At 40.4% G+C, this 17,383-nt stretch overlaps 1 protein-coding gene across 22 annotated transcripts in view; it reads right to left on the bottom strand.

Annotated features, from left to right (window-relative positions):
- The window catches only part of DMD (dystrophin), a 1,274,903-nt gene that overhangs the window by 311,925 nt on the left and 945,595 nt on the right, over positions 1 to 17,383 (bottom strand). For all 22 annotated transcript variants that reach the window (XM_064151948.1, XM_064151957.1, XM_064151959.1 and 19 more), the window contains one exon: positions 10,128 to 10,245. In XM_064151948.1, the coding sequence (XP_064008018.1) occupies positions 10,128 to 10,245 (118 nt within the window). The remainder of the gene's footprint in view (positions 1 to 10,127; positions 10,246 to 17,383) is intronic.

Genomic DNA, 17,383 nt, shown 5'->3' with positions numbered 1-17,383 from the left:
CCTGAGAAGTACTCTCAAATTATTTGCATACTGCTGAATTATTGAATATTCCTAAGAAGAACACAGTACTAACAATTTCAGAGACAACAAAGTGGATAGAACCTGCAATCTCATCCTGGGTGGCAGTTCCTTACTTTCCTTTACATTTTGCTTTTAACACTATTGCAAGTAAATTTCTGAAGCTTGTGAGACATTGGTCTCTTTAAACCAAAAAGAGGAAGCTCTTTCACAAGGATATATGCACACAGCTTTCTGTGAGTGTGAAATGATTTTAAAGAAGACTTTAAGAACAAAACTCATATAAAAACACTCTGTTAAAATATGACTCTCTTTGAGCATGAAAGAGAGAATGATGCCCCTAACAACACTATTAACAACATTTGTCTCAGTAGTGGAGCAAATAATAGTACCTGGGGAAAGAAAATACCTGATGACACTATGATGACTTTCTATTATTTCATGTCTCCTCATTGTTCTGGGCAACTTTTATTTTCACCCAATTGAGTAGGGTGAAGGCTGAGATAGGCTTAAGATTGATATGATTTGGCCCTCTTACTAAAATCATCTCTATCATCTCAGCCTCCAAATATTCTAAGAACAGCAGAGTAAACTGCAGGATACTATAACCCTAAATTTTCTTGGCACTATAAATTAGAAGATTTTTTTTTCCTCCATTCTTACCAACCACCTCTATGGATTAACTTGATCCCTAAATTATGACCAACAGAAGTTAAAAAGATCACAAAGCAGTCTCAAACACCAGCTGGCACACAATGCAATAGCATTTTTTTCCTTAGGCTGAAGTGAGAACACTCTCCTACCATCAAGTGATGGTATATCCAGGATCCTTCATGTACACATGACTACATAGAATCATAGAATCAACCAGGTTGGAAGAGACCTCCAAGATCATCCAGGCCAACCTAGCACCCAGCCCTAGCCACTCAACTAGACCATGGCACTAAGTGCCTCATCCAGTCTTTTCTTGAAGACCCCCAGGGACGGTGACTCCACCACCTCCCTGGGCAGCCCATTCCAATGCCAATCACTCTCTCTGTCAAGAACTTCCTCCTAACATCCAGCCTATACTTTCCCCAGCACAACTTGAGACTGTGTCCCCTTGTTCTATTGCTGGTTGTCCAGGAGAAGAGGCCACCCCCCACCTGGCTACAATGTCCCTTCAGGTAGTTAATGCTAAGCCGCATTAAGGAACTAGCAGCATTTTTACAGTTATCCACAGGATTCTCCACTTCACAGTTATTTGCTTGCTAGTCCTCTAGTCCTCAATGATCTAATAAAGGTAGAAGGCAATTTTAAAATAAAACCATTCTTTCCTCCACAAGAAATACTTTGCAACATTACTGTAGGCATAGATTTGATGGCTACCAAGCCCTGTTATTTCATCAAAGCACTCTTGTGAGCTACTTTTGAACACAAAGCTAAAACACTTTGGCTTTGAAACTCCCCAAGACACTTACTCCTAGTGGTAATTTTCTAGGATTGCCTAAATCTTAACTCTTCATCTGCTATAGGCTGTTATTGTGAAGCATCCCCCTACCAAAACACGTTTTCCTTATTTAAGGGGGGGGTTGTTTATACTTTAATTTTCTGAGCCTAGTAAAAATGATTAAAAGGCTTAAAAAAAGGTGGATATCATATCACTTTCTGAAGGGTCTCAGCCTTACACTCTTCACTGGACTTCATATTTCCTGTTCACTAACTCACAGTTAGCAGAGAACTTAGTTTATGATCCTGTTTTCCTGACGAGAGATTTGGTAGGATATTTTGCTTTCATAGCCATTTGGAAATACAGATGACAAAATTTACTAGCACTTATAATTTGGGTAAAGTTAAGTGCCTCTATCCCACACAGCAATCCAGAGTGCCCGTTCTCCAGCACAGGTTGATTTCTATGAACATAAAACTTAGAACTTTCATACCTGTTTATAAGTACCTCAGCTAGAATTTGCCAGTTATGTTCCTCTTGAACTACCACACAACATAAAGTTCAGTAATCATCTAACTGCCTTCAGAAGTTGAGAGGGTGAGCTCTGAGAAAGCCATCAGAACTGGTATCACCTAGTACACGTAGCAGCCCTGGGGCTACCAAAAAACTGTACCACTTTTACACAATATAACCAGGAAAGAAGGTCACCTTGCATTCTTACAACCTTCTTAGAAGCACAGCACCTGAAGTAGGCAGTTTAGATCTTGCCCTTTGTCCATTAAGCCATATACTTCTAGTATATATAGTCTGAGAAATGACATCTAACTGTAATTCCCTGATCACTCAGACATTTCTGGGGCACGTTGTTTCTTTATCCAAAAGGGCAATTCTCTCCAGTGTTCCAAAATAACTTTGTACTCCTTAAAATGTCCCATAACTTTCTTACAAATCCTGAAGCAGCAAATCTGCGCCAAGGACGTGGTTTCAAATCAAGTCCTCTTCACAGTGACATGCTCTGCCTTTCAGAGCTATAGTTTTGTGTTGTTGGTGGCATTTCTTTAACAACAATTTGTTTCTTCCTTAATTTTCATGGCATAGAATTCTCACAGGAAAAACTAAATTCTGGCACGAAAGAAGTACATGTGATGAGTTGAGCAACTTCCCCCCACCCCACTATTAGACTTTACCAGACCAGCTCAGATGGCTTGGAAGTAAGATAGTTATATTTACAGCAAAGTTAAATTTACAAGCATATATACACAATATATTTACAAGTACTTACAGTTACACACAGTTTATTAATAATACAGAAATCCAAATTCCCTCCCAGACAAAGAAACTGCCCAGAAGGGACTCAAAGCCACTCTCTCTCTCTCCCTCTTTCCCAGACCAACAATCAGCAAAGCTTACTGCTAGCAGAATCTGTTTTACTTGCCTGCAGCATCATGGAGCAGTCATTTTCAAGCATGTGGAATAGCATGTACCTGTGTAGGATCAATGTGGCATTCCACTTCGCCTCAAACCAGCACAGTACATAGAATTGTAGAATCAGTCAGGATTGGAAGGAACCACAAGGATCATCTAGTTCCAACCCCACTGCCATGAGCAGGGACACCCTACCCTAGATCAGGCTGGCCACAGCCTCATCCAGCCTGGCCTTGAACACAACCAGGGATGGGGCCTCAACCACCTCCCTGGGCAACCCATTCCGGGCTCTCACCACTCTCATGCTGAACAACTTCCTCCTCACGTCCAGTCTGAATCTCCCCACCTCCAGCTTTGCTCCATTTCCCCTCGTCCTGTCACTCCTTGATATCCTAAAAAGACTAATAACATTTGCATCTTTCTGACACAGGAAGGAAACTTACTTCCCATGCTTTCTAAAACTGCTTGCAATACATGGAGTACAGAGAGCAGAATACTGGGGCTTATTCAACAATTCACCTTAAAAATGTCAAGAAGATAACTGGGCAAACCGTATGCAAATACAGTTTTCTCCTGCACTTCTCATTTCCAGTCTTGGTAACTAGGAGTTTTAACACAGGATGACAGATTTCAAATTGCATGAATTTGGGTTTCTTTCAAGTGGTAAACTCTTTTATCTGTTTGCAGTAGCTCCAAGAGCAACCCACATGGATGTCAGTACAATGGAGACGACTATTTTATGAAGATGCTGAGAACAACAGCACAGATGTAATTCACTGTGGAATTCCCATAATTTTGGTGTTAAAATGATGACAAGTTGATGGTTTTGCCATAAAACTGTCAAATACAACAAGCTATTCAATAAAGGCATTTTTATTGAATGCCACAGAGACACTTGGGCTCTTCTCTGATTAGTTCAAATGCAGCTCTCTTCACAACAAATTGTAACATAGTTTGGTTTTTTTTTGCTTTAAAAATAATCTCCCTAAACAAAAACCAAACCACAATACCAAATACATCTTTTGAAGACATCCTCTATAAATTAGTCATGCATTTGTGGACTTAGTTTAAAAAAACTTGCCAAATAAATTTTCAAAATGCTGCCAAATGTGTAGTTGTTGATCAAAACAGTCTTCATTGAACTGCGTGGATTTATTGCTGTTATTAATTTATTGAATGCAATAGAATTCCATTCAAATATTGGAGAGAAATGTGTGTGGTTTTGGCTTCTTGCAGGTGGCCAAGAGAGCCAATGGCATCCTGGCTTGCATCAAGAACAGTGTGGCCAGTAGGACGAGGGAGGTTATTCTGCCCCTGTACTCAGCACTGGTCAGACCACACCTTGAGTACTGTGTCCAGTTCTGTCCTCAATTCAGAAGAGATGTTGAGGTGCTGGAGCATGTCCAGAGAGGGACAACAAGGCTGGTGAAGGGCCTGGAACACAAACCCTATGAGGAGAGGTTGAGGGAGCTGGGGTTGTTTAGCCTGGAGAAGAGGAGGCTCATGAGGGACCTCACTGCTGTCTACAACTACCTGAATGGAGGTTGTAGCCAGGTGGGGGTTGGGGTCTTCACCCAGATAATAGCAACAGAACAAGGGGACACGGTCTCAAGTTGTGCTGGGGAAAGTATAGGCTGGATGTTAGGAGGAAGTTCTTCACAGAGAGAGTGATTTGCATTGGAATGGGCTGCCCAGGGAGGTGGTGGAGTCGCCATCCCTGGAGGTGTTCAAGAAAAGCCTGGGGGAGGCACTTAGTGCCATGGTCTGGTTGACTGGATAGGGCTGGGGGATAGGTCAGACTGGATGATCTTGGAGGTCTCTTCCAACCTGGTTGATTCTATGATTCTATGACTCTCAAAAGGGAGATTCTTTGGTCAGTAACAGATTATTCCTTTAGAGAGTTCAATAAATATTCATTTTCATACCTCCTCTAGTACTTGCAGAGCCAGACACCACATTACAAAACTGGGATGTAAATTACTAGCAAAGTGAAAATGCAGAAAGGTTATTCACTGTTATTTTTTGCATGTGTGTGAACACAGCAGTAGGAAGGCCTGCTATTTAAAGTTTCTAACATTTCCAGGTTTCAGCAAGATCCAACACAGTCTTTGTAATTACTTCAGTATTTCTAATTCTGAGACTGTACATTTGTTCTCATTATCTTTTAGTATATCTCTATATTGCTGTGTTACCTTCTTTGTATATTCTATGTAGAAAAAGTGATGAAAAAATATTCAAAGTTTGATTACATTATTACATTCAAAGTTGCTTATAAACTCATTCAATTTAAAGAAACAACATTCTAATCAGCAGTAAAGCAAAAGTGTTTTGGAGCTGTGGTGCATTTTGTAGGGAAAAACATTATTGTACAGCATATGGTTCCCTTAGAAAATGTTTTACCAAGGGCATTAAAGGAACAAGGAGGTTTCTTGCTTCCCCACAAACTTTCCTTGAGACTAAATGTAATTACTACCCACAAGTATTCTCTAATGTAGAAGTTGTAAACAAACTATGTTTTACATAGAATAAACAAAGATTTAAGTATAGTATTATGTGAACATAACCCAAGCTCTATTTTATAAAGTGGAGTTATTTTTTTATATAGTTCTGCTCCTGCAATTTCATACAAATAATGAAGTAAATCTAGGGGGGGAAAGGTTAAAAGGAAATTATTGAATTGTGTAAGTTAATCTTTAATTTCTGCTTTTCTTTCCTAAAGAATGATTAAAGCTAGGCACTGCAGTGACAATTCTGTTGAAAAACAATCTGATCATTGCCATTTTTGCTATTTTTCATAGAGGTTAATGTCTTTTGATTTGCTTGATATTATATAAAATGTTTGTCTTTTTCATACTTTGATAACAGCTTCTGAATATATTTTAAAGCTAGACTTTCAGGAACATAATACACATATTTCTGTTAGCAGAATGACTCAAGAATCATTAATGCTAGCACAAGAGTCAGAACCCTCAGGGCTTTAACTCCAGTTAATGACAGTTTGACCCACTCTGTGACCAAGAATGCCACCACCTTGTAAAGCAGCTATGAGTCTCATTTAATATTTATGTGATATCTGGCAGATAATTGTGGAGGTTTGTTTTTATTTTGATTATTTGTTGGTGGTTTGGTTTTGTTGCTGTTGTTTGATTGGCTGGTTGTTTTTTCTCACTAGCACCTTAATTCCAAAAGGAAATTAACAACATCTTCATACAAATAAGCTCATTTTCTCAGCTTTATAGTTTTCAAAGTGTGAATTCTCATGCTTCAATCTGGGATGAGACAGTGCATTAGATATGATTGAGTCTATCATCTCCTACGTGACAGATCAAGCACAGTGCAGCCCTGAACTCTCTTTCCTTCGTCACAGGATCCAACAGACTGGCACCTAACAGAAGGCTGCATATGAGAGTGGTACACAGCTGGGACAAAGGAGCAGAAGTGGCACAATACTGATGCTCAAATGAAACTGGATTTACTTCAATGAGTACTAATAACTGCTTAGACGTAACCATGGCAGCCTATTTGTATTCACAAACAGGAAGGGGAAAAAAATCCACAGGAAATGGTAAAAAATTAGTGGCTGAGGTTGTCGGCGAGGACTTGGAGCAGGACTCATGTGCAGGGTGCAAACGTAACAGAATGGATACCCTCTAGGGCTGAGGAATGCACAGACCTTAGCAAGTGGAGCAGGTTCTCTGGTTCAGGGTTCACTTCTGGCTGTGAGCAAGATTCATGGGAAATGGACCTGGGGACAGCACCCTGGGTACAGTAGGCTGCACTGTACAGGCTTCAGAGGAGCTGTATTAGAGGGCACATGGCTAGCATGTGCTGGGTGTAAGGAGAGTCTTCCTAATCAGCACAGGATAGCACTGTGAAGGGGTGGGAGGAGTGAACTGGCTGTAATAAGGACAAGTGGAGGCTGTCTGTGTAGGTATTGATAGGTATTTATTAGGCCTAATTCAAACCCAAGACAGCAACCTCCATCTTCTTCCCATGAGTGTGTGTGTGTGGAGATAATGCAATTCAAAATCTAAAAAAGAAGCATTTTAGCATACATTTAGCATACATCTGGAAAAAACTAGCATTTTTTTCCTTCCCCTCTAAATGCAGGATCACAGGATGTTAGGGGTTAGAAGGGACCCAAGGAGATCAACTCCCCTGCAGGAGCAGGACAATACTATCTAACACAGATCACAGAGGAACATGTCCAGATAGACCTTGAAAGTCTCCAGAGGAGACTCCATAACCTCTCTGGGCAGCCTGTTCCAGTGCTGTGTGACTCTTACAGTAAAGAAGTTCCCCCTTGTGTTGAGGTGGAACCTCTTGTGCTGCAACTTACACCCATTGCTCCTTGTCCTATCCCAGGGAGCAAGTGAGCAGAGCCTGTCCCCCCACTCCTGGCAGCCTTCGGATACTTATAAACATTTATCAAATCCCCTCTAAGTCTTCTTTTCTGCAGACTAAACAGCCCCAGGTCCCTCAGCCTCTCCTCATCAGCCATGCCCTCCAGTTCTCTAATCATCCTTGTAGCCCTCCGCTGGACCCTCTCCAGCAGATCCCTGCCCTTCTTAAACTGGGGAGTCCAAAACTGAACACAGAATTCAATATGAGGTCTCACCAGGGCAGAGTAGAGGGGGAGGAGAACCTCCCTTGATCTGCTGCACACATTCTTCCTAATACACCCCAGGATCCCATTGGCCTTCTTGGCCACAAGGGCACATTGCTGTGCCATGGGGAACTTGTTATCCACCAGGACCCCCAGGTCCCTCTCCACAGGACTGCTTTCCAGCAGATCACCTCCCAGCCTGGACTAGTGGAGTTTATTATTCCTCCCCAGATGCAGGACTCTGCACTTGTCCTTTTTGAACTTCATCTGGTTCCTCTGTGCCCAGCTCTCCAGTCTGTCCAGGTCTCGCTGGATGGCCGCACAGCCTTAGCAGGATCAGCAAAGCCTTCCAGCTTGGTGTCGTCAGCAAACTTGCTGAGCAGACACTCTGTGCCCTCAACAATGTAATTGATGAAGATGTTGAATAGGACTGCCCTCAGCACTGATCCCTGGGGGACACCACTAGTCATAGCTCTCCAGCTGGACCTGGCACCATTGATCACCACTCTCTGGTCTCTTAAAACCAGTTCCTAACCTACCTCACTGTCTGCTCTTCCATCCCACACTTTCTCAGCTTGCTCACTAAAATGTCATGGGAGATGGTGTCTGTGCCACAATGACACCACAATGTCTTTAAAACACAAAAGAGCTCTGAATAGTGTTTAGTATTGCCTACAATTGTACAACTATAAACTTACTAAGCATGAAAAAGCCTTTATGAATCTACCTTGCTGCCTCAGAAGACTAGATCAGGAATGACCCTGATCATACTTCACCTGCCACCACTGCAGAAATGTAGACCTTGTATATTTCTGACAAGAGATTTTTTTTTCTTTAAAATTACCTAACTTGCAACAACAGGATGATGTTACAAGATGCTATACATAAAGAAGTACTTGAAAGACCATAAAAGGACATGATCAGTATCTACTGCACCATAAGCTGGATTTTAGCAGTGAAGGATATTAACAGTTTCAGCATAGAAAATGATGAATTGCAGTTATAAGTAACGTTGTGTACGTTGAGTTGAAAAATGAACTAATTTGGGCAATTCTAATAGATAAAACTAAGATAACATCATGTTTAATATATCCACCACACTGCTTGCCACCAATGGAAACCTGTAGTATAGCTGAATTACCATGAACTCATTCATGATTTACAATCCAACAGCTTTATTATTTTTACTGTATGAGAAGGCAGCACTAAATCTATCTCAGAAGGCAATTTTACTTAAAGTGAAGTGCAGTTTTCCAATAGAATAAGATTTAGTCATGCATACACTTCACATGAGGGTGTACAGAAGTTATGTTTCTTTTCATGTAAATTCTACAATTCTTGTCTTCCAAAAGACATGTCCCAGAATTAAAAATTAAAACGTGCCAGAAAATGCTGATGGGAGTCCTACATATGTTGGCTTTGAATAACTGCTGTGAAGTCAAGGTGTGTGTATGCACAGCATCTGGATTCAGCTAAATTACAATATTTAAATCAATTTGCATGCCAAACAGGAACAGCTTCTTGTGCAATATCCATTTCTTCCCAAACTTCAAATGAAACAAATACAGCTTCTCTCTCAGTACTATGTTTCAAGTCCAAGGAGAGAAGAGCAGTTAACATCATTTCCCAAAGGATATAGTCTACTGTTGCTACTAACAATGCACTCTAAAACATGCAATGTGATTTTAACTTGTTATGGAAAGTACTTACCTGATGGAATTAAAAAAAGGTAATGTATATATAAATGTATGTATATAAATTATGAGGATAGAGAAGTTTAGCCTAGGTATACACCTTCGTAGTCATCAGATTCTGATCTCTGATCTTGATGTCAAGGTGTGCAGAACAGTTTGTATTCACAGAATCGTAGAATGGTCTGGGTTGGAAGGGACTTCCAAAGGTCATCTAGTCCAATCCCTCTCTGCAGTAAGCAGGGGCATCCTCAACTAGATCAGATTGCCCAGAGCCCTGTAGAGCCTCACCTGAAGTGAACTGGGTGGACCTCAAGGACCATTACAAATGCATGTTTTTAAACATGTCTTTGAGTTGTGAGTACTCACTAACTGAAAACATGTGTCTATCGTGCTTTTACATCGTGACTTTGAGAATGTGTTTTATTCACTGATGAAGGATATAACAACATTCACATATCCAAGGGGAACAAGACTATGTCTTTTATAGAATTCTTCTAAAACTTTATCTAATTTAATTTTTCCACCTTAGAGCTAGCCCAGGGTGGTAGAGTCGCCCTCCATGGAGATGTTCAAGAAGAGTGGATGAGGCACTTAGTGTCATGGTCTAGTTGATTGTATAAGGCTGGGTGATAGGTTGGACTGGATAATCTTGGAGGTCTCTTCCAACCTGGTTGATTCTATGATTTAGGAATAAACATATTCCTTTATCTATAAAGCCCACAATCTATGTTTTCTACCACGTGCTTCCGCTATGAAAACAAATACAATGAAGTTAAGGGAAAAAAAAATTGAAGTCTATGATTTCTCTATATGCAATTTGGAAATGCTGTGTCCTGATGGAACTCTCCTCCTCATGGCAAAGGCAAAAAGTGTCTGAAAATTGCTATGCCTATCAGATACTACAACATTTTCCATATTTGATGAAACATTATATGATAGCAGAAACACCACTTACTGCGGTCAGTAACGATTGTTCTGGCCTCTTGGTTGCTCGTCTTGTTCTTCAGATTTTGTGCTGCAGTTATTAGTTCATCCAGCTGAGGACGTCTTTGCTCCAGATCCTGTAGTATTGCCTAGTTGCACACAAATACATAAAAGAAATAATCATGTAGATAGAACAAGATATAAAATTATTAGAACTACATAGAAAATTACAACCATTCTTCATTTCTAAACCCATCAGAATATGCAAGGGTAAGATATTTTCCTCTATAGAATCATAAAATCAACCAGGTTGGAAGAGACCTCCAAGCTCATCCAGTCCAACCTAGCACCCAGCCCTATCCAGTCAACTAGACCATGGCACTAAGTGCCTCATCCAGTCTTTTCTTGAACACCTCCAGCGATGGTGACTCCACCACCTCCTTGGGCAGCCCATTCCAATGGCAAATCACTCTCTCTGTGAAGAACTTCCTCCTAATATCCAGCCTATAATTCCTGTGGCTCAACTTGAGACTGTGTCCCCTTGTTCTGTTGCTGGTTGTCTGGGAGAAGAGACCAACCCCTATAGCAGGCTACTGTTCTATTAAAAAAAACATTAGAATAGGGTTTTACCTTCTTACCAGATCAGGTGGGATTTTCCTAGTAACTCCTGAAGTCTAATTAATAATGTTTTTTCTTAATATTTTAAGACTATTTAATTACTATATTTTGGTTTACAGCCAATGTAAGTCCTTTAACACTGGGGTTTTTTTCTGTCCTGATACCTTACCAGGCAGAAAAGTAATTAACACTCACAATAAAAAAAAGTAATTAACACTTACAATAATTTATATGTTAGTCAAGCAGATATATAAAGCCCAGGCAACTTGACTAGAATGAGGCAAATGTATTTAGTTTCTCACAGGGAAAATGATGGGCTTCAAAATACTGAGTCAAGGTCTTTAGGAAGTAATAATAAGTAAAATAAAATATCTTTAGATGTAATGTAAAAGAGAAATCAGGGAATGGAAGGCATATAATATCTATGCAAGAATTAGTTTATCTTAAAGGATTAAGGAAGAGCACACAAGGAAATGCTTGGGTGTGTCCAGAGAAGGGCAAAAAAGCTGGTGAGAGGTCTTGAGCACAGCCCCACGAGGAGCAGCTGAAGGAGCTGGAGTTGTTCAGCCTGGAGAAGAGGAGGCTTGGGGGAGACCTCATTGCTGTCTACAACTACCTGAAAGGAGATTGTAGCTAGGTGGGGGTTGGTCTCTTCTCCCAGGCAACCAGCAATAGAACAAGGGGACACAGTCTCAAGCTGCATCAGGTCAGCTTTAGGCTGGATGTTAGGAAGAAGTTCATAGAATCATAGAATGGTTTAAGTTAGAAGGGACCTCAAAGATCATCTAGTTCCAACCCTTGTCATAGGCAGGGACGCCTTCCACTAGAACAGGTCACCCAAGGACTCATCCAACCTGGCCCTGAACACCTACCTCCCAGGGAGGGAGCATCCACAACCTCCCTGGGCAACCTGTTCCAGTGTTTCACCACCCTCACTGTAAAGAACTTCTTCCTAATATCTAGATTAAATCTCCCCTCTGCCAGTTTAAACCCATTCCTCCTCATCCTGCCATTATAAGACCTTGCAAACAGTCCATCCCCACTCCTCCTGTGTAGGTCCTCTTCAGATACTGGAAGGCTACTGGAAGGTCTCCTTTTCTCCTCCAGGCTGAAGAGCCCCAGTTCTTCATAGAAAGAGTGACTGGCATTGTAATAGGCTGCCCAGGGAGGTGGTGGAGTCACTGTCCTTGGAAGTGTTTAAAAAGAGACTGGATCTGGCACACAGAGCCATGATTTAGCGGATTAGATGATTTGTCCAGCTCTTGAAGAACTCTAGACTTTAAACCATAACTTTAAACAAAAAACTGATGCATTTCCTCAGCAAAATGTATAGCTATGACAACTTACATTTGAAAAGCCAGAGTTTCTTAAGGCTGGCTGCTTCTCTAAATACAATGTGTTACATATACACCTAGAAAGAGAGAAAGCTTTGGAAAAAAGCTTGCTAACAATTTCAGAAACTGCAGATATGTAACACCTACAATTCATCTGCATAATAAAATTGGCTTTGTTAAGTTATTCCTCCCAAACACAATTTGAATTGGTTTTCTTGTCACTAAGCAGCAAGGGAAATTGAGAGAAAACAATCATCTACATACTGCCTACATTTAAACATAACATTATGAACTAATGAAAGCAACGTAATGCAGTGTTTTCTTCTTAAATCAGATTCTGGGTTTGCTATTAGCCACTTTCTGTTTTCCATCCAAAGCACATATAATTTTAAGCAAACTAGAAGCTCTGCAGTTACTATTTAGCAGTGTTGCAAGCTGATTGGTACCTGTCAGTGAAATCAAAACACTAACAGACTAGACACTATGATTTGATTTCACCTGAGTGATTTATGCAGCTTAAATTTTTATAAGCACATATTTTATGCCTACTTAGGACCCACTCAAGGACTGCCTAAGTAACTCTCACCACTGTCTTAGTGAATATATCAACTCCATCAGTGATGCTACGGGAAAGCCACCAGTGACAGCTTATCAAGTGTCTCACTAGATGCATGAAAAAACATCACAGAACTTTCTACATGCTTCTTGTGACAGTCACTCAATAAATTATTTTGCTGGCATTGTAAATGTCTGAGGACTGTTCCTTTACAACTTACAAATTCTGCTTCACACTAGGAAGTGATGACCACAAAAAGTGCAACATGCTGTTGATATAAGCTGATCAAACTAAGCAGAATAAGGAGTTCTTAATTTGAATCTCCATGCTTTGACCAACAACATAAACTGATGGTGATGGGTGAAACTGGGAGAGCTCTCACCCACTTTCTTCCCCACCTTCTTCCCATTACAGAATGTCAGGGGCTGGAAGTGACCTCAAAAGATTATCCAGTCCAACTCCCCTTCCAGTGCAGGATCACCTATACCACATCACACAGGAATCCATCTAGGCAGGTTTTGAAAGCCTCTAAAGGAGACTCCATAATCCCCCTGGGTAGCCTGTTCCAGTGTTCTGTCACTCTCAGAGGGGAAATTTTTTTCCTCATTTTTATTTGAGGAAAAAGAAAAAGACTTTGGGAGCAAGTCTCTAAGGATAAGTGGCTGAACTGCAGAAAAGAAACAAAACAAACCAAAATAAACTACAGTCAACATCCCTCCCCACGCTCTCCTCCAATAACCAAAACCAACCAAGCAAGAAAACACCAGATATATTGCACCAAAAAAAAACAGCCACAAAATACCCAAACCAAACTAACCAACAAAATGAACCAAACCAAGCCTAAAAATCTGCTTTCACAGGGAAATCAGAACTCCAGAGCTCCAGAACTGCAAGATACAGATACACCTCTACTTATCCAGAAATGGGGCAGCCAGCTAGAAAAAGTACATACTGCATGGGTCCAGGTCACATGTAAAGTAAAATAATGAGACTCCCTGAGAGTCTAAAACTCAGCCAAGGCCTGCTGAGATGTATGAGAGTGATAAAAGACACCACTAAACTGGGTGGCACTTGAAAAAAGGCAGAATACACATAGGTTGCAAGACAAATGAAATATGATTTGAAGCAGGTCCAGCAAGGCAGCATGTAACCTAGCCCTACACACAAAAAGACAGAAGCACATAAAACTTCAGTCTGTAGCTAACAAGATTTTCAAAGTAGAAGAGTAGTCTGCGTAGACATAAGAATGCAATGCACTAGGTCACTTGTTGAGGGATCTCAAGTTAATACATATTAGAGGCAGCTACCCAGATGTGAAGCTAAATGAGACCAAATTCAGATACGTGACACGAATTAATAATACCATAAACATCTCACACTCATTTAAAGCATCACAGAATCCATTATTTGATGTCTATGATAGAAAAGGAAAAGAAAAAACTCTGTCAGAAGATCAGTTTATATGAAATCATGATAAAGGAAGTAACCAAAGGAACTTGGTAAGAAAATCCATGCCTTGCTAAGCACAGTCTTTCTGAATCTTTTCAAAAGACAAGTAAAATACAAGGAAAAGGCAAAAAAAAATCCACAATCTTTAAACTTTGTCTGTATGCTTAGTGGCATTTACAATGGCATGTTTTTGCTAAGCTAATCTGCAATTTAATATCTCCCTTTTATGCTGGCATCCTAAAAAAAGATGTGTTTAAGATACAGAAAGGATGTAAGATGTCCACAAGTCCAAGGAACCTGCAATATCATAAGAAGTTGCCAGAATGCCATAGCAAAAATAAGTATTTGAAACCTGAATTCATCTTCTTGTGGTAGTTTGAAGGATCCTAAGTCTCCCTTAACAAAACCATAGAGACAGAGACCTAGGATCTCTCAAAATTACCACTGTCCTTAACAGTGGCACCTTACACTACAATAGATGGAGTGAGGCAGGCTGGTGGCTGGCAGATAGATGGAAGTGGTGGAATAACCAATGTTTCCTGGATAACTGGTAAACAAAACCCCAAAGTCTTCAGGAATTCTAAGTTATTTGGGAAGCTTAGCTGTTGTGTGCTAAATAAGATCCTCAGATTTTTCACAGAATTCACAAATTCATAGAACTGGGAGTGACCTCAAAGATCAGCTAGTTCAATCTTTTAGGGTAAGAAGATAGTTTAAATGAGACAGCTCAGCATCCTGTCAAGCCAGGCCTTGAAACTGTTTGTTGTAGGAGAATCCACCACCACCTCTCTGGGAAGTTTATTTCAATGTCTAGGAGCTCAAATAAACTTTGTTTTTTGTAGTGCAATTTCTACCCTAATGCATAGTGATATGTTCAAAATTGATGAACACTGAAAACTCTCTCAGACCTTATATATGAGAAAGCAAATAATGAACAGAGGGACACTATATCTATGCATAGGGTGCACATCCAGGAAGAGAGTCAAGACAGCAGGAGCTTACTCATTCTGAGATACCTTGATGAACTGCATTGGAGTCCACTGAGTAGAGAGGATGAGAAGACATAGAGGAGGCCAGGAAAAGATCATAGCCTAAAAGATTTTGTGGCTGCATCATTCTCAAATAAAAGAAATTCACTCTATTATAGTCAGGGAAATAATGTGTCTGTAACAAGTGGAACAACATTTAAAGATTCAGATGTTTAGCTATAATAAGATCCATTCCACTAGAAGAACAGAGATAAATCTCATGTAAGAACTCAACTCTGAAACAGGATTACAGCTCCATGAGAATGCACCTGAGTATGCACAAACTGAAGTTATAGTCTTTTGCCTCCATACAATGTGGCTGTTTGACACTACTTTTGTTTGGAATAAACTATGAGCATCTAAAAAACTGAGCAAAACTAATCCAAGGTATCGTATGCTTTTTCAAACAATCACACTAAATAGCTTAATGGATGGAAAATGGTGTTAGGAGCTATAGAGCTTCCCCAGTTTCTCTGTTAGTCAGCAGAAGCAGTCTCTCAGCACATAGCTGTGGAATGTGAATTTGCAAAAGTCAATGTTTGATTTCTCCTAGAGAACTAATGGGTTTCAGATTAAGAATTTTTCCCAATGCATTTACAAATGTGTATTGCCTAGCAAACAGCTGTTCTGTTTCTGAAAGCTGCTACTTCATTCTTCCTTCACTGTTCTTTTCCAACTCGTGGTGGTAGTGAACTCCTTTTATCTGAGGCTGACTCAGTGAAAAAATATACTTCGTTACTGCACTACACAAACCCAAAGTTACAGGTTCTTTACCTTGTCACATTATTAAACAGAAGACAGTTTTACATTGCATAAAATGGTATTGAGTAGACATGATGGTATAGTGTCCAGAGAAGGGCAACAAGGCTGGTGAGGGGCCTGGAACACAAACCCTATGAGGAGAGGCTGAGGGAGCTGGGGGTGCTTAGCCTAGAGAAGAGGAGACTCAGGGGTGACCTCATTGCTGTCTACAACTACCTGAAGGGAGGCTGTAGCCAGGTGGGGGTTGGCCTCTTCTCCCAGGCCATCAGCAACAGAAAAAGGGGACACAGTCTCAAGTTGTGCCAGGGGAAGTATAGTCTGGATGTTAGAGGGAAGTTCTTCACACAGAGAGAGTGATTTGCCATTGGAATGGGCTGCCCAGGGAGGTGGTGGAGTCACCATTCCTGGAGGTGTTCAAGAAAAGACTGGATGAGGCATTTGGTGCCATGGTCTAGTTGACTGGCTAGGGCTGGGGGATAGGTTGGACTGGATGATCTTGGAGGTCTCTTCCAACCTGGTTGATTCTATGATATGTAAGGGGAAAAACAAACCCCAGGTATTTTTAGGTATCCTTTCTTAAAATTTAAGAATAACATTAACATTTTTTCTTTTAGAGAAAGAAAGCTAACAGCTTGACTAATGATGCTCTCCAAATTATCCAATTTTATAGAGAAACAATTAGCCTGAATCAATTTTATGCTCTGAAAAAAAGATCACAGAATTACCTCCTCGGTTTCTGCTGGAGCCTCTGGAAATCTTTGATTACTTTTACTGGAAGTTTTCTCCAGGAGTATCAAGTGAATAACAATTAAGGAGAATAGAACAGATTGGCAGAGTGTCATTTGCCAAACAAGATTTTCTTTCGTCTCACAGGACACCAGATATATTTTTCTCAAGAATAAGACAAAATGAAGAGGATTTAATCTAGTTAGGGTTTGCTTTTGAAAAAGAAAACAAAAAGCTGTTACATCAATTGTTTCTTGCAGTGAACTTAATATTATTTAGCTCTGCCTCTGTAGTGTTTTTTTTTATTTACCATGTCTGATGAAAAATGTGGAAATAGATCTGGAATACCTTTAGGGCAAATCTAGTAACTTGGGTGCTTATATTTATTCATAACTCATCATCATTGTGAAAGATAAAAAAACCCCACACAAAGTAATGAGCCTAGTTTTGGTTCCTAAATGTTATGACATATGCAGAAAGGTTTTACTTCTAGAGCTATACTTCTGCCTTTCCTACTTGTTTTCATTTTTGTTACTTTGTTTCATTTTGTGTGATTGATTGATTCTCAGTTTTTATTTCCCCCGTTTCCATGGCCATGTGCTTAATTAAGGCCAACACTATCACAGTATCACCAAGGTTGGAAGAGACCTCACAGATCATCAAGTCCAACCCTTTACCACAGAGCTCAAGGCTAGACATGGCACTAAGTGCCACACCCAATCCTGCCTTGAACAGCTCCAGGGACGGCGACTCCACCACCTCCCCGGGCAGCCCATTCCAGTGTCCAATGACTCTCTCAGTGAAGAACTTTCTC

This window comes from Pogoniulus pusillus, chromosome 12, assembly GCF_015220805.1.
Source record: "Pogoniulus pusillus isolate bPogPus1 chromosome 12, bPogPus1.pri, whole genome shotgun sequence".
Classification (NCBI taxonomy): domain Eukaryota; kingdom Metazoa; phylum Chordata; class Aves; order Piciformes; family Lybiidae; genus Pogoniulus; species Pogoniulus pusillus.
Note: the sequence above shows the minus strand (reverse complement) of the source record. Positions and strands in the feature narration are given on the sequence as shown.